The 17,836-nt window shown below is 49.3% G+C and overlaps 1 protein-coding gene across 12 annotated transcripts in view; it reads right to left on the minus strand.

The window, feature by feature from the left end:
* Positions 1-8,705: 8,705 nt before the first annotated feature.
* SLC25A37 (solute carrier family 25 member 37) overlaps positions 8,706-17,836 on the minus strand; it is a 39,929-nt gene continuing 30,798 nt past the window's right edge. For 7 of the 12 annotated variants that reach the window (XM_058720296.1, XM_058720298.1, XM_058720299.1 and 4 more), the window contains 3 exons: positions 14,062-14,290; positions 11,967-12,023; positions 8,706-9,892 (listed from right to left, as the gene is read on the minus strand). In XM_058720296.1, the coding sequence (XP_058576279.1) occupies positions 9,372-9,892; positions 11,967-12,023; positions 14,062-14,290 (807 nt within the window). In that variant the 3' untranslated portion in view covers positions 8,706-9,371. Of the gene's footprint in view, positions 9,893-11,966; positions 12,024-12,235; positions 14,291-17,836 lie in introns of all 12 variants that reach the window. The other 5 variants (XM_058720308.1, XM_058720307.1, XM_058720306.1 and 2 more) reach the window with 5 other exon arrangements.

Consider the following 17,836-nt stretch of genomic DNA (forward strand, 5'->3'; position numbering starts at 1 on the left):
ACCCTTTCATTTTGCAGATGAGGAAACTGTAGACCGGAGAGATTAAATGATTTGCCCAAAGCCCCTCAAGATTGCCCAACCAGTCAGCGAGCTGCAGGACTGGTGTCCAGGCCTTTACACATGCTGACCCATCTACTGTGTGCGCAATGGTTAAAATGCACCAGACCAAATAAATTACTTCATTATAGCAACAAATAAAATTAACCGCGTATTAGCATTCACTAGAAGATAATTGTATGCTTTTCATATATGTTTTTTTTAACTTGCTGATCTTAAAAACAAAAGAGTTCTAGAGGCCAAGGTGGAAACTCAAGACAGCTTCATAAACACAAAGGTTTTGATCTAAGTCATACCAGCAAAAAGTAATCTCTTCAAAATAGGAAGCTGGATCAGATGAAGCATGACGGTAAGACTCTAAGAACATTTGCATATGAGTGCTCTTGGCAACCCTCCCTCATTGGAACACCACCATGAGGCTTAGAACCTCAGGTTCCATTCTGTGTGAAGGAAGTTTTTCTCCCATGCGAATAATGGGCTCAGGGTCTGGTATAGTCTTTCCATCTAGAACATTCTTTTTTCCTGGCTGCTCCTCTCAGTATGATTGCTGTTTCAGTACCATGAACCATGAACCCCTTAATGTATAATTTAACCAAATTAAGAGATGAGGTCATACACATACAACTGCCTGAAGATTGTGAATTGACCATAAAGTTTCACTATTATGGACGTAAACTAAACCATGAATAGGATCATTGGAAATGCTAGAAAATAAGCAAGAACCAAAGGAAGCTGTTGGCACTTGGGTCTTACCAGCTTCTAGGCTGGTGATGTTTTTTCAGTCTTGGGCCCAAGGCAACTGAACAAAAAGGACATTGCCTTCAATCCTTGGGTATTTTTGTTGCCTGGGACTCTCATGATTGGAAGTACGTACCATAAAGCGGTACTCCTTAAAACCTCGTGAAGCCCAGTGCTACACAAAATTAGGGCATTATGGGTTTTTCAGTAAAGTTTGCACATTATTTTATTACAAATATTTGTCCCCTGTCAACCTAAGCTAAAGGCATCCACCAAGAAAATATTCTCACTATTCAGCAGAAAGCCGGAATCCACTTCCACAAATCCATAGACAGATGAGAGCATATGTTCACAGTATTACTCTTCATTTCTTCTTCTTACGCTACCTCTTCCCTAAAGGCAGCCACCACAAGGGCCAGTATGACAATAATGAGGAACCCAGATATCCACGGTGCCTCCCTCTGTGGCTCTGGGCCTGATGAAGCTTCAGCTACGTTCTGCTTCATTCAGGAAGAGCTTTCAGCAGTGAGTCCTTCACAACAACAGAAATTCATGAGGACTCGAAAGCAATGACAGGCTTCAATGGCCATGGGTCAAGGACAAAAAACACTGCCAGGATCATCTGGATTTATATTTTTTCTTCTCATAGAGGAGTTTCAGTAAACAGTGAACACGGGCTGGGTTGTCCCTCCTACCATGGCACATGTGTTCTCTTAGCCCATGGTTCCCCCCAGGTTCCCCACCAACAATGGAAAACGCAAGGTCATGACTGCCACGGGTAAATAAGAACATAAGCAAAGAGCTTCCTTACGAAGCTTTGTCAACAGAAACCTGGAATTCTCAAGTGTCACCTCATATCCACATGTTCACCAAAGAAAGCACACATGTTCTCCCAAATAATATTACTTTTAGAAGGCAAGGCTAGAAAAGTAAGCTTGGAATTATTCTCAAATTGTATACACATACTGGGGGGTCCGAATTTTAAGTGTGTGGCTGGAGACCCTTCATGAATTTTCCTTCCTTCCCACTAAACTACTAGGATAGCCCGAATGTTCTGCAAATCATTTAACTTCTTGATAGATATCCAGTTTGTTTCCAGCCTTTGACTATCATGAATAATCCTTGGAAGTGCATTTTAGTGTCCTTCTCTGCTTATCACCTTGGGAGGCTACTGGAATTTTTTTTTTTTTTTTTTTTACATTTACTCATTTTTGAGAGACGGAGACAAAGCATGAGTTGGGGAGGGGCAGAGAGAGAGGGAGACACAGAATCCGATGCAGCCTCCAGGCTCTGAGCTGTCAGTACAGAACTGACTCGAGGCTCGAACTCATGATATGAGATCATGACTGGAGCTGAAGTCGGATGCTCAGCTGACTGAGCCACCCAGGTGCCCCATGGCTACTGGAATATTATGGCAGATACATTAGGAACGGCGGTGGGAGGGAAAGCAGCTGAACTGCAAAGGTGGGGTTTAGAAGGGAACCAGAAAAGGCAAAAGTAAGGAGGGGAAAACAAACCAAGGACAAAGAGAACAAGAGCAAGGAGAAAAATCTGGGAATTTTTAAAAATGGTTTTAGCTATTTTCACACTACAAAGAAGCAGGTAGAACCGATGACCCCTCCCCCTTCTTGGAAGCCTCACCTCTTGGCAACCTTCATCATGTTCTGACCACTCCAGTGTCTCCCAGTTCCTATTTCTCTCATGATTACATTTATTTTTTTAAATGTTTTATTTTTGAGAAAAAGAGTGCAAGCCGGGGAGGGGCAGAGACAGGGGAGGGACAGAGGATCTAAAGTGGGCTCCGTGCTGACAGCAGTGAGCGTGATGTGGGGCTCGAACTCCCAAACCGTGAGATCATGACCTGAACCAAAGTCGGACGCTCAACCAATGGAGCCACCCAGGTGCCCCTATTTCTCTCATCATTAAATATGAGCATTCCACAAGGTTCTTGTTCTCTCTCCAGGCTCTCATCTATGCGCATGGCTTCTTCAGCCATCATACCCCTTCAGGTAATGGTCGAATCCTTAGCCCCGGTTCCAATTTTTCTCCTGAGCACTGTAATTAATTCTGGGTAGGTATCTCCACCTCCGATGTCCCACAGGCCTTCCAAACTCAACAGGACTTCAGAAGCTTGCTAAATACAATTAACAATGATGGCTGCTCTTATGCAGAATGGGGGAAATGTCAGTTTGGGGGACTACGGAGACAAGAGTGAATGAACAGCAGTCTCAGTTCTCATGCGGCACCCATTCCGGACACACGGTAACAAAAGTGCAAAGTGAGGTAGGCCCCAGCGCTCTAGGCCAGGTGCTGATGAGAAACAGAGAGATCACACTTGATACAAGAATCGGGATGGACCTCAATGGGGTAGTAAGTCCCATCTTCAGGGCACCTTAAAGATAGGACTTGGATGGGCAGAGAAGGGAAGTGGGGAAGAAGCAGGAGAGGGAGGAGGACACTCCAATGAGAACAAAGTTCTGGAAACACTGACCTGTTCAGGAGATTGAGACCTAGGATCTCAAACATCCATCCTGCTCTCCTATCCCGTTTCTCTTTATTCCTTTGCACAGGAAGCTAAATCGGACACTGGCATATGTTGGGGAGCCTATTCTTAAGTTCAACAGGCCACAGGGAACCCTCAAAGGTTTTGAGCAAGTGAGTAGCATGGTAAGCCTCTGGCAGCAGGAGAAAGGAGTCTCTTGGGGCTGGGGAACAAGTACTAAGATCTGAGAGATCTCCAGTAGGCACCTGGACATTGGGATCTGGAGTTCGGGAGAGAAGTCGGGGTGCTATATCCCATATCTGGGAGTCATCTTTCCAGAGGGCCCAGCTGAAGCCGTGAAAGCAGGCCAGCACCAAACAGCGATGGAGAGACAGGAGGCCCAAAGGCAGAAGCTTCCCGAGTAGCCATCCCTAGGTGGCCCAGAAAGGAACTGAAGCTGGTAAGGGGAGCCAGAGATGCTAGTAAAGGTGGGTGGCCGGGAGGAAGGCAGAGAAACAGAAGCCAAGAGAGGGAAGCTAAAGAAGCAGCTGTTAGCCAAGAGCTCGGAGCTCCGGTGTCGCGCATGCCCAAGGAGAACCAGGACTAGGAGGGCCGGATGGATGTCGAGACAAGGCACCAGCTCGGCCACCACCTGATATTTCTCCCAGCCAGTTCTCCCTCTCGACACCACCCCTGCTCTCAGACAGCAAGTCCTCGTTCTCATCTTGCCCTACAGTCATTCACCTCCCAAACCCCGCTGATTCCACACTTACCCTCTCATCAGCTGCGCACACTCTGTCCCAGTCGCCCTTGCCTTTTCCCTTCACTATCCCTCTTCTGGGCAATTTCACGGTGGCACCAAAGCGACCGTCTCCTGGCCTCCCCAGTATTCCTTCTCCACTCCATCCTCTCCACTTCCTCCAGATGACTCTTCCTAAAGCCGAGCTCATGGTGTCCTCTGCTCCAAGACCCTTCGTGGCTCCCCGTTACCTACTGACGAAAGGTCAAAGCTGACGGCAGTCAAAGTTCCTATTTGCAACTTACCACTAGGGCACCCTGCACAATGCTCAGATGGCTGCAAACTCAGCTGTTTTCCCTAGTTGTCCTCATGATTCTTAAGCCACTCACCGCATTCTGCAATCGACCGAAGACAACTCTTCCTTTCCCTGTGAGCAGTACTAGCACTCCCTGCTCCCGGAGGTCGTGTCTCTCTCTTGTACAACTCTGGGCTTGCGACATTCTTCTCTGTTTGTTCATTAAGGTCCCTCTTGTGGGTAGTACTGGCGTCTCTCCCTGACGGGGCAGCTGACCAACTGGAGGCCACGGGAACTCAGACGGAAAGGAGACGTAGGCCCAGCAGGAAAGGGAACCCCCTTCCCTTCATGGTTTTTCTTGGGCTGGAGTGTGAGGAGCGTGGAGGTGCTGGAGAGGACTCCTGAGTGGTGAAGATGGCCTCTGCCACAGGAGGAACCGAGGGGGCCGGCACTAGAAGGCACGCAGGCTGAGCATGACAAGTTTATCTCCTTCCCTTCTCTCGGCACACGTTTACTAAAACACCTGCCACGTGCCAAGAGCTGCGTGCCAGCCGTGGTGGGCTGGGAAGAAAAAGCCCTGATTCATAGCATTTGCCTATTTCTGTGGCTAAACATTCCTACCATTGCCGAGTTCAAGCCAGCAACGTGACAGTACCGAAGGCGAAGCTGGGAAGAAACGCGCTGTACGTCACTGGTGGGGACACAGCCGTGAGTAAGAGGCTCAAGTAAGGCCGCGGTCGTGGAGTCTGGTCTAACGGCATCTCGTTTCTGTTTTACTTCCACGTCTTCCCTTCTACTCTATGAGCTCAGGCCGGAGAGGGCGGAAGCCGCATCTCACGCTTGGCTATTTTCCCCACAGCACCAGGCACGGTGCCCTGCTCGAGGGACACACTGCAGACTGGGCGGCAGATGGACGTCGTGGGGCAGGGAGAGGATTGTCTGCCGAATGGATCCGCATGAGCTGCAAACGCATACCGGCCGTACCTGCCCCCTATCCCAGCGGAGTGCAATCACCCACCAGCCACAGGTGAACTTCGAGTTGGCCTTCGGTAAGATTACACAGCTGCAAGTTTATCTCACGCCTTCTGCGCCCTGTGGCCCCTCTTCCCAGCTCCTGCACCCTTGGCCATGGCTGGTTCTCAGGCCTGCCCTCAGTTGGGACTCTCCTCCCTCGCCAAGGCCTTTGGTGCTGGGGCTGCGAGTAGGTTCCCTGACCTTGAAACCGTGTGAACAGTCAAGACGCGTCCCTGGCTTTTCAAAGGGGTCTGAGACCTCTCTCCACCCTCTCCTACCTCCAGAAAGGGTTTAGTTCTCTGGCTTAACCTACGATGTGTAGGAACTACGTGTGGATTCTGGTCACTTTTGGGTCTTCCGGGAAGACGGGAGGTGGGGAGGTGCATGTATTAGGTACCCGGGCTGAGAGAGAGAGACAAAGAGAGACACACACATACCAGGTACAAGGGCAGAGAGAGAAACAGGCACACGCCAGGTACCAAGGTGGTGCACACCATGTTCTTGCAGCCTGTCACCCTCACACTCCCACACCAGGAAAGAAAACTGCCACCCTCTCCAGCATGGAGAGCAAAGCCAGAGGCAGCTCTTCGCCCTGGCCTCGACATCATAATGTGACCGTCCCTGGGCCAGCCAACGTGGTAATCTGTTTCCATTTCTCTTCTATTGCAATGTTTATTTATTTTTGAGAAAGAAACCCAAGATCCAAAGCAGGCTTCAGGATCTGAGCTGTCAGCACAGAGCTTGACGTGGGGCTCGAACCCACGAGCAGCGAGATGATGACCTGAGCTGAAGTTGGACATTTAACCGACTAAGCCACCCAGCCACCCTGATCTGCCTCCATTTCTAAGCGAGCGGAAATGGCACTTTCTCTCACAGCCATGGGTCCAGTTTTTAATGAGCAGGGCTGGACGAGGCACCAGCCCCATGGATTAGGCTCCTTCTCTCCATCCATTCTCCTCTTTTTTCAATATTCCCACCACAGAGCCCACAACACTTCAAAGATCAAGACTTTTATTTTCTCTAGCTCCAGTGTCACCACCGTAGCAGCAAGCCCGAAATATCCCCACGCATGAACGTACATTTGTCCCTGCTCCGAGGAGCTGGCAACACGTGCAGCAGAAACTCTGCTATCTCCTTCAGGCATTTAGGAAACGACACCTGCTCACTCTCACACATGGTGCATCTCACAGGTCAGAAGCAGCAGTACCTTCGCCCGCAACAGACACGACCATCCTTAAGTGAAGTTAAATAAAACCTTCCTAGCGTAACAATGGGTTGGAGATGCAGCGTTAGGGGGACGTTGGAGGACAGGGCTTGGAGTAAGGCATCATCATTAAAAAAAAAAAAAAAAAAAAAAAACAGAAACAGAAAACACACAGAAGGATGTAGGCTAGTCAGTCGCTAGATTCGATCCAAAGGTAAGAAGACGTAGTCCTGGATTGAAGCTTTATAGCATCTGAAAAAAATCAACTTTTTAATTCTAAGATAATGCTCTGGGCTACAAATGATTGCATCTCAAGTCACGGTCTGGGCTTTAGCGTTCACACCCGTGTGCACGCACAGTTATCGAGTACTCAAGTGGCATTGCCTGAGTACAATGTCCAAGCACAGGCCGTGACCACCTGAAGGTGGTCGTCACTGGGGTGCAGCGAGAACATTTTCCTATTTACTTCTCAATGTCAAAGTCACAGTCTGCACGGGGCAACAATACAAACTCTGGAGCCCAGGGCAAGGAGGAAAGTCAGTTCCCGCAAAATGCAGCCCACTTATATTTGTTTAGTGCTTCGCAACCTTCAAAACTCAGAAACATGGCTTACCCAGCCTCACAAAGACGCAGTGGGGAAGGCACCATTTCCTAGCCAATCCACGTGTACGGTGAGAGGACAGCCATGGGCCGACTTTCCAGCTCAGCCCCCAGAGCGCTCAAACTCCCTTCCTGCCTCTCCTTGCATCCCAAGGAGATCTCCTAGTGAGGGGAACAGTTTCTTTTCCGAATAACATCGAAAACAAAATCCTGCAAGAGATTAAAGAATATTTTGCAGCATATCTTACGTGGACAAAAAGTGGTTGGATAATTTAGAATTCTCTCTAGTTTTCTTCCTTTTGCAGAACTTAACAGTAATGCACAGCATGTTTAGTAGAGGATGTGAACACTTCCCACAGCACCGTGGTCTTCGTGGGCTTTTTGCACCCACAGGTGGGGCACAGGCTTGCTGCAGCTGGTTTCCAACTGGTGTGGGGTGGGGGTGGGGGGGCGGCTAACTCCAAAGTGGACAGGTCAGCAGCGGGGCCCTCCCAGGCTGGGAACACAGTCCTGTTCATGGGGCACAAGTGGGAGCTCCCTGACAGGGCACTCCCCTGTCCCTGACCTCAAAATTACCCCTGGAGGCAGTGTGCAGCGTCCCCAGAGGAAAACTGTCCCTGACTTCTCCGCAGGAATAAGAGCCTCCAAAGGGGCCTCGGTCTGAGCCTCAGCGAGATGCACTACGAAGGTGAGGGGCAACAGGGTGAAGGCTGAACATACACGTGCCTCCTGCTCATTTTTAAAGGGCTCTACAAGGCAATTGCAGTCTTCCCTTGGAGAGGGCTGGCAAAGGGCGTGGGTGCAAGAAACAAGGTTGCACTTTCTTAGTGATAATCTGGCTCAGATGCGCCATTTCAGAAAACAAGGCAGTGAGGCCTCTCGAGTTCTCAGCTGATGCAGACTAAATGAGGCTGAAGATAGTTCTAGAGAGGCATCTTGACTTGTGCATTAGATTCCGGGCCTCACTTCAGCAGCTGGGCTCAGCCCGAGCGCCTGGCCTCTGTCACTGTGAGGTGAGAGGCTCTGTGACAGGTGAACTAAGGGTGGCGGAGGGATGAACAAATACCATAGACATACTTGCAATGTTTTTAAAAATCCCTAAAATGGCACCAGGAAGCAGATTTAGCCAACACACACACAGACAAGAGTATCTGAAGTGCCAGTTAAAGGCTGAAGCAGAAAGAAGTCCCAGGAATAGGGGCTAGGATTTATCCCAGCTGCCCACCCAAGTAAAACGTTGGCATTTCAAGAGCTACCGAGTGCTGGCCCAGAGAGGCGTTCCCGTCACTCACCACAAGGAAGGGAATGGTCTCAGTAGGTGTAAGACTAGTCATCCTAACCCTACTGGGGACCACGGACCTCCAGTGTGACCGTGCCACATTATATATGTGCCACCATTATATACGCATGCGTGCGTGCATACAGCAAGACAAAGTGTCCCAGGGCCAGATCTTTGGTCCTGGAATTTTTAGCACAAAGGTGACTGACTGAACAAAAGGAGAAAAAAAAAAGTAGCTGGAAGTAATAGCTCATGATTTCATTTTCCACGTACCTTTTTCCCCCATGAAAAGAGAAATTCAAAATATAAACTTTATTATTTTACATTCAAGTGAAACTTCCATCTGGGGGGCTCCGCACAATTTTAGGCCGCATTCAGCAATTTACCACTTTGGTGCCTTTTTAACTTAACCCGATGGAAGCCTTCAGCCCTCTATTTTTTTAAAAACAGCTTCATAGTCCCAGCTGTAACACCTATCTGTACACACGCACAGGCACACACACAAATCCAAAAACGTCTACGTAGAAAAATAAAGGATAAACATTATCCACCTATTTTATACTGTGTGCTGGAACTTTTATATACAGAACTCTCTCTCTCTCTTTTTTTTCTTTAATGTTTTCAGTCACTGCACATTTTCTCCCCTCTCGTGCGAACTGCGAGCCTAGGGCAGGAGACTGCTACAGTGAGGCAGAAAAGCTACATTCTTGCCAGAGGAAGGGAGACAAAAAGCCATTTCTCGCTTCCCTTCCAGTCTTTCCCCACCTACCACCTCGGATGTCCCTGCAGACGGCCTTCCGGTAAGCGGCTGTCCCCTCCCTCTAAGGCATCAGGGGAGCGGAGGGCCCATCCTGCAAACACCCCGCCAAAATCAGCTCGGTGCGAGGACAAGGGAACGGAGGCAGGCAGGGAAAGCCTTTTAAAAATAAAAGATTCTGGAACCACTGCCCACAGCCCATTCCTTTAGTATGGAGTTCGATTCTCCAGCTTATGCTTGGTGAGGAAGTACTTGAAGAACTCATAGACGGACCAGGAAATGGCAGTGGAGGGCATCTGGTAGATGACGCGGGCCTGCATGCCCTTGAAGTAGCCGGGCAGGCCATTGAGCTGGTACACCATCCGGAAGGCGTTGGCCATGCCCGACAGCCGGCCGCTGATGTTGGCCAGGTTGAGGGCCATGTTCTCCTGCGTGTTGAGGAGGGTCTTGCAGACGTCCAGGGGGGTGGTGGCGGCTGCGGCGAGGGCCCCGGCCAGCCCGCCTGAGATGATGTGGGACTGCGGGTTGTAGCCCCGGTGAGGGTTGACCTGCTCCTGCAGGAACTCGTAGGTGATGAAGTGGATGGACTGGAAGGGAATGTTCATGGTCAGCTGAGTGGTGTAGCTCCGGTAGAAGGCCCCCACGCCCTCGGTCCTCCACACCGTCCAGACGCAGCTGAGGGCCGACCGGTGTGGCGAGTTGTACATCTGCATGCGCTGCTTCACGACTGCGATCGGGGCCGCGGGCAGGCAATGGGTTGGGATCGGCCCCACCCCAGGTCGCAGTGAAATGGGAAGCCAGGCCATAAAGAGAAACAAGCAAGTTTAGACACACTGGTAACAGGTCACGGAGAGCTAGCACACACGCGGCCCCCAGCCTGAGGACCCAGAGCCAGCTCCGGGCACTCCCCGTTTCCAAAGGTGGCCCCAGGCCCCAGCGCCTGGTTTCTCCCGCCTGAATCCTGTTCAGGGTGGTCCCCAAACGAGGCAGCCACTTCAGACTAGATTCACTGATCTGATCCCCCCAGCGCCCGCGGGCCTCCAGCATCACACCCACCACAAAACCGAACCCTGCCCCCCGGCCTCTCCGCCCTCCTCCCTCCCGGCTGCTCCCGCGTCCTGTCCTTTATTCTCTGTATGTGGTCCGGACTCAGCGTTTCTAGCTTCTGTGTGTCACAGCGCTCTTGGAAGACACACTGGAATTATGTCAGCCCAAATTCAATGACAAAGTCCAGTGAAGACCCGGGCAGCTGCTGGTTCAAAGGATGAGGCCAATGAGGGCCAGCTGTGGTCCCTCAGGCCTAAGGGTCTGAATAGCCCCCCACGCACCACCAAATGAACACATACAGTGTGCTGGCTTTACTTTGAAAGAAATGAAGTCCTTAAACCATTATGTCAAAGAGGAGAGAGGGTGCTGAACCTCACTTGTTCCTCCTTTAAAAGTAGAAACAAAATTCTTGCCGGGATGACATGGTCTAGTTAACCGGTCACTGACCAGGTCCCTGTCCACACTGCCTTAAACACATAAAAACAAGCCCACCTCCCAGTCTGACCCATCAAGTCCCAGAAGGTCAGAACAAGGAGTCCCTGTCTGCCCGGGCATGGGAGGCAGCAGAGAGCAAATAAGAAATTTCAACCTTAAGAGACAAAAACAGACAAACTCGGAACACAAGACTTGAAAGGCTGACATTTTACCTCTGATTTTTCCCTTCTGGCAAGGGACCATTTTCAGATGGGGGGAAAGGTGGAGAGACTCATACATGTCACACAGAGAACAGCCCAGCTGAGAAGTGGCCCAATACCAGGTCCCAAATCTCCTCGCTGTGCGGACCCGAGTCGGTAAGGGCTCAAGTCTCCACAGCTGACAACTGTTTCATAGTTTTATAGTGCTCCCAAAATTCAAAATAAAAAAAAAGATAACGTGGGAGGAGTTGGCTAAGACAAGATGGCCAAAGGTTAATTCACAAGTAGAGTGATGTGCACGTGGTCGTTCCTAACACTCTTCTCTCTACACTTGTGTTACATTTCAAAGTGTCCATAATAATTTCAAATCTCTTTTAAAAAAGTAAATTGAACCAAAGCCCGCATGATGACCTTTGATGGGTTCCCCTTAAATTTGCCTAGGGTTAATAAAGGTTAACAAGGGCCAGAGGGTGTGTGTGTGTGTGTGTGTGTGTGTGTGCGCCCACATGCACCTGTGCGCACGTGCACACATACACGTACACACAGGTTTTAGAGGAGTGCAAAAGGATCGCCCAGGGAGCTTGTTAAGACAGATTCTCTGGGACGCCTGGGTGGCTCAGTCAGTTGAGGGCCTGACTTCAGCTCAGGTCATGATCTCACGGTTTGTGGGTTTGGGCCCCATGTCGGGCTCCGTGCTGACAGCTCAGAGCAGCAGCCTGGAGCCTGCTTCAGATTCTGTGTCTCCCCCTCTCTCCTCCTCCCCACCTCATGCTCTGTCGCTCTCTCTCAAACAAAATTTTTTAACTTAAAAAATTAAAAAAACAGACTCTGTCTATACCCCCAGAGATTCTGATTTAGCAGGTCTGGGATGGGACTAGAATTGGCATTCCTAACATGGTCCACGGATCACAGTCCCAGTAGCTCTGTTTAAGAGGAACACCATAGGCTCAAATGCTTGCCTCTTTTCAAGGCCTTTGCTAACATGGTAAAGAATTCTCCTACTTATTCTGACTGGAGGCTGGAAGTCCCCTTGCCCGACCTTCTGTCCCCACCACCACCTTTTTTTCCTGCCCCTTTGCACATCCCCTTCTGCCATTCCCTGGGACCATGAAGCATTACCTTCTGCTGGATTCATTACCGCATCGTGGAGCAGGGTGGCCATACTCCCAGCTATCCCTGCAAAACAAACTCCAGAAAATTACCCTCAGGGACCGGGTGTTCTGAGGAAGTTCCTGGAACCTACAATCAGATGGAACCCTGCACCGCTTTCTAAGAAGCAAAATCTACAACCAGCTCCACCCAGGTGAGCACAGACTCTTAAAGACATAAAGTAACGATCGAACTGTTGGGGGAAATGGGGAGAAGGTAACACAGGCACAGGTACCCACATTTTCATCTTGCAGATCTGTAGTCAATGCTCGGAAAGGCTAGACCCGCTGATGTTGGATGGTACCCGGAAACCACGCTTCGTGGCTTTCTCCAGCGGAAAACTGTCCAGATTTTAATTCTCCCCTGTTCCTCACCTTTGTCTACAGACTAACTCCCTCTGCCCTTGAGCCGGAGCAATCAAAGGGAATGGTATTATGTACACAGCTAAGAGGGGAGAAGAAGTCAGAAAAGACATTTAAAAAAAAAAAAATCCTTAATCAAATCCAGGTGTTTTCAAGAAAACAGGCAGGGGAAGCAGGCATCAGGAAGATCTGCATGCGGCAGATTTCCAGGGTTAGTTGGCAAAGCGAGGACTTGCCTCAGGGACGACAGACCCCATCCGAGGCTCTCACCTGGCCTGGCTTCAAGAACCAGGCACTTCCCAAGTCTGATTGGGGCCTGGAACTTTGCTTTTGGCTCTGGCTTTCCTCCCCAGGCAGGTGCCACTGCCCAGCCAATTAAGACGAGCACCCAAAGGTGGGAGGAATGAGAAATAGCGGGATAACGCTTCAGAAATGCATACACAGCCCCCTTCCCCCTCCGCCCACACTTACAATCACCACCAGAAAGGTCAAAATGCAACCACGGCATACGTCGCAGCGAAGCCGTAACAGCGCTGGGCATAACTGTGTTGCATCAAACCACCGCCACGGGGCTCAGTGACCAAGGGACTAAACATTACACAAGGCAGTTGCAGCAGAAGTCGAACCCCAAGGCCACGGACCCAGGGATGGCATCAGAGTGTGGCCCACAGCGCCTGTCTTAATAAATGCAACCAGGGGCCCATTTTTAAAAAGCGAAACGAATGTCTGCAAACCAGCCGGGGGGCGGGGGGGGGGGTGTTATTACCAGGGTTTGCTGATGGGGCACTCTCAGTAGAACAAAACGAGAAGGGGAAAGGTTGGCCGCTGGTCACTCTACCTGTCCACTGTCGAAACACGAATTCTGTTAAAGTACACCTTAGGCTGCTCTCCGCAGTCCCCTTCCCCACCCAAACGAAACCCGACAAAAGCCAAACCCACAGGAGAGGTGAAAAGAGCCGCTGAGCTGGGCCCGGGAAAACACGGCTGTGTAGGAGCCCCGTGCCAACTCGAGCCCCCGCCCGCCTCTTGCCCTCAAAACAACAAAAAGAAAACTCCTCCTCCACAGAGATGCCACTGAGACCAACGGAAGAGAATGGGGGTGAAATTCCCAAATCCCCAGAAGCTTAAGGTGGGAAAGGTCGCCTGTGCTGCCGCAAATCCTTTGTCAGCCATAAAACTTCTTGACCTTTTAAAGCTTAGTTAGATCTTGACGTTGTAGAGACCTGTTGAACCAGTTTTTTAAATAGTCTCAAAGAAGCTGTCCAGATAACTTTTTTTTTTTTTTTTTGGAATCCAGTATTGAAAAGTTTTGTTTCTAGTCAGGGTTTTTTTTTTCCTAGATCTGATCATTAAGTGCTTTTGCGTGTTTAAAAAAAAACAAAACAAAACAAAAAAAAACAAACAAAAAAAACAAAACAAAATGGAAAAACCCACACAACAATGAAAACTGAAACACCTCTGTCACCGACTGCCCCCAGGCTTTAGAAAGCGAAGGAGGGGAACAGAAAAAGCGTGTGCATGTGTGTGTGCGTGTGTGCATGTGTTTGGGTGTGTGCGCACACACGACTCTAGAGTTCTTTATTCATAAGCAAGCATGGCGGAGATGAGGCGTCAGGCTGCTGGGTCACAGGGAGGAGAGCCCTGGGGAAGGGTCTGTTGAAGGAGAGAGCTCTCTAACTTCCAGACAAACGCTTTCAAAATACCGTTGGCTAGGTGGCTGTTTCCTTGGTGGTGGAAAGCGGCATTTAAAGTCCTTTTCATGTTTTCGTAGCAGGCAAAATACATGGCGTGGGCCGGCCCCGCACCCATCACCATCACGTTGAGGCCTCGCAGGGGCCTCCAGAAGCCTTCAGTCCGAATGATTTTCTTGAGGGCTCCGTAGACGCTGGTGTACTGTGCTTTGGGATCTGGATTCAAACTCTGCATTCGTGTCTAGGGGAGGGCGAGAAAACAAAACGGTGGAAGTTAACAAGGACAGTGAAGAGGAAAAAGAAGACCCGGGGCGGGGAGAGTGAGAGAAAACGGCCCATTTTCAGAGTTCCACAGGATTTCTCGGCGAAGAACACACTTATTCCCTCCTTCCGCCTTCACATACACACGTGGATTTCATTATGCCCAGCAAAGGGGGGAAATGGTTGGGGGGGGCAGGATTGGGAAGAGGCAGATGGCAAGCTGTGTGACCCCTGAGGAATCCCTTAACCTCTCTGGGCCTCGGGACCCCCAATTAAAACAAAAAACAAAAAACAAAAAACAGGATTCTGGCTAACGTCAAATGAAATCATGTATATGAAACCCTTAACTCAGAGACCTAGTCAAATGGAAGTATTATTATCCTGTGGTTCCCACTCTGGTCCTAAAGCCTGTGTCCTCACTTATCTGGGACCTCCATGGTCTGAATGCTCCTGCTGTTCAGCCCCAGACAGGAATCTCCCAGGGGCCCTCTGGGCTTCATCCCACATCTCCTCTAAATGCACTTCACATTTTGTCTTCTGAAGTTAGCACTTAAATATAAATGGTCTTGTTCATAATCTCTTCCTGTGTATAGCCTTGCCTCCTTGAGGCAGAAGCTCGGCTTTCCCCCATCTTTGTTATCCCTTCAGATTTCCTGGGCACTTGCATAGGTGTGACAATTAATCTACACGTCCATGTAGCAAGACCACAGTACCCACACTGGCTCCAACTATAACAAACAGTACTCTAGATGACACTATGGAGGCATTTCTTAGGTGTGATTAACATTGAAACCATTAAATCAGACTGAGCAAAACAGATTACCCTCTGTAATATGGTGGGCCTCATCTAATCAGTTGAAAGCCCGAAGAAGAAAAAACAACCTGTTGTCCCCCAAGGAAGAAAGAATTCTGCCTCCAGAAAGTCTCTGGACTGGAGCTCTTCCCTGAATCTCCAGCTGGCCTGCCTTGCAGATTTCGATTCCCCAAGCCTCCATAATCACATGAGCCAATTCTTTCCACATACACACACACTCTCCCCACCATCGCTCTTATGGCTTGGTCTCTCTGGAGAACCCAGTATCTCCCAGGTGAAAGACCCACCCTGCCTGAGTCCTGCAAAAGCAACAAACAGCACGCCTTCCTCCACTCCCCTCAACACACAACACAGCCTAGAGGAAAGGGTCTCCAGTCATTAGCATGGATATCCTTCTACCACACCAAGCAAAATCGTACCCAAACCTCACACATAAAACTGAAGAATTTCTCTAACTGAGAATGGGGTGAAGGGCCCTGGGCCCATGTCTCAACTCCGAGGCAGAGACACCCCTACCTCCCCACCCAGCAACTCAAGGGCTCAGAGGAACAGCGTGAAAACCAATGATCTAAATTAACACTCATATGTAGTATTTAAGAAACAAATGAAGGAACAAAGAAAAGAAAACCAGAGAAACAAAAAAACAGGCTCTTAACTATAAAGAACAAGCTGGTGTGTTCACCAGAGGGCAGGTGGGCGGAGGGATGGGCGAAGTAAGTGATGGGGATTAAGTGGTGCACTTATCGTGCTGGGCATTGAGTAATGTGTGGAAGGGGTGACTCATTATACGGTACACCTGAAACTAACATAACACTGTGTGTTAATTACACTTGGATTTTAAAACATAAATCAATAAAATTTTTATTTTAAAACTTAAAAATAGAAAAATTTTTCAAATTCATAGTAATTTTCAGATTTCACCAGCTTAGTAAAAACCACAAAGAAAATGGGCACATCGTGGGCAACTTTTCATTTTGCCAAGAAAGGACATCAAACAGTAATGATGTGAGTGGCAATCACCACTGCCCTCTATTAGGATTATTCTCCACCAGAAAAGACATTTTTAATGCTTAAAGAAAACAGAAACAAAAACAAAGACTACCTCTGATCATAAAACTGTTCTTTAAATTAAATTTAGCTTTATCAAAAATGCACCACTTTAGCCCAGTGAAAATACCCCCTGGCCCAGCCAGAGCCGCTGCTGGACACTGGGGCCCACACTCCAGGGGAGTGCCGGGTGGGAATGGACGGGGTCAGTGTCCCTGTGCCTTTCTGTTTGTTTCCTATTCTGACATGTTCCCAAAAGTATCTGAAGAGGCTTAATGATGGAGGATACATGATAAGCAAACAAGAGCAGGGGAAGAAACACACACTTGTCAACCAAGAGGGCACCTGACTCGCAGGGGTGAATACTCCACCTGGCTCGGAATATGCAAAGCATTTACTCCGGAGGGGGCAGCACTGCTTCTCCAAGGACAACACAGGTTATCTTTTAAATTCTAAAAGACACTTGAAATCGCTCACGTTCTAGAGCAAAGAAAGCTTTGCATTCTCCCTGGCTTTTTCTTATCACTGCCCCTGATAAAAAGCTGGAGTACAATGCAGGAGGTGGTATAGAGAGAACAGGGATGGAATTCAGATTCTATCACTTCCGTGTGACCCTGGGCAAGATGGTTAACCTCTCCAAGCTTTAGTTTCCTCTTCTGACAGAATGGTTAAGAAAATTAGAGATCTAGGACCATCATTACTGTTAATAACAAAGGAGGCACCAAGAGGCTACGTAATACGATTCTAGTATATAACCTGCAGACGTCTAAGCTCCATGGAGGGGGGTGCTGCGTCTGTCTTACAGGATAACTACAACACCTATTCTGGTGTCTACCTCACACTGGGGGCCCAATAAATATTTGTTGAACAAATGGATGAACAAACAAATGTGTGCAAGTAAGGGTACCAACTGGGGCAACGGGATATGTCGCTTATTTCACTTCCCCCTAAAACATGAGTAGCTTTCCTGGAGTTACCTTTTCCTCCTATCATCCGTTCCCTATTCCCTGTTTTTTTTTTCCTTTTTTAATTTTAGATGGGGGGGGGCAGCACAAGTTGGGGAGAGGGGCAGAGGGAGGACAGAGAGAAAGAGGAAGAGAGAATGAATCCCAAGCAAGTGCCACACTCAGCGTGGAGCCCAACACATGGCTCGATGCCATGAACCCTGAAATCCTGAACTGAGTCAAAATCAAGAGTCAGACACTCAACGACTGAGCCACCCAGGTGCTCCCATCCTTTCCCTATTGATAACAAGCCCTCATTTTGCTGCATTTCTCAAGCCCAGGTGTGATCTGTTGAGCCACAGGCAGACCAGAAGCAGCCAGTCCCAGGGGCCTGTCAGTAAAGGGTGGCTCCTGTCACTCCCATACCCAGAGGAGAGGTCCTTGGGGATGGACTCTAGAAGTCCATTCTCCCCCTTCCCCCACCACCACTCCTAATTTCTGGCCTTGGGCAGCAAGGCTAGCCTATGGTGAAGCTCCTTGGGTCCTAGTGGGTAGCCCCTTATAAGCAGGGGTGGCAGTGTGAGAAACACACAGGACCCAGAGGGAGGAGCTGAGAGGCTGGATTCTGGGCTTGACACGGGCTCCAATGGGGCCAAGTGGCCTTGGCTATGGCATCTCATCTTCTGGTCCTCAGTGTCCTCAACTGGAAAATGCAGGACAG

This window comes from Neofelis nebulosa, chromosome 3, assembly GCF_028018385.1.
Source record: "Neofelis nebulosa isolate mNeoNeb1 chromosome 3, mNeoNeb1.pri, whole genome shotgun sequence".
Lineage (NCBI taxonomy): Eukaryota > Metazoa > Chordata > Mammalia > Carnivora > Felidae > Neofelis > Neofelis nebulosa.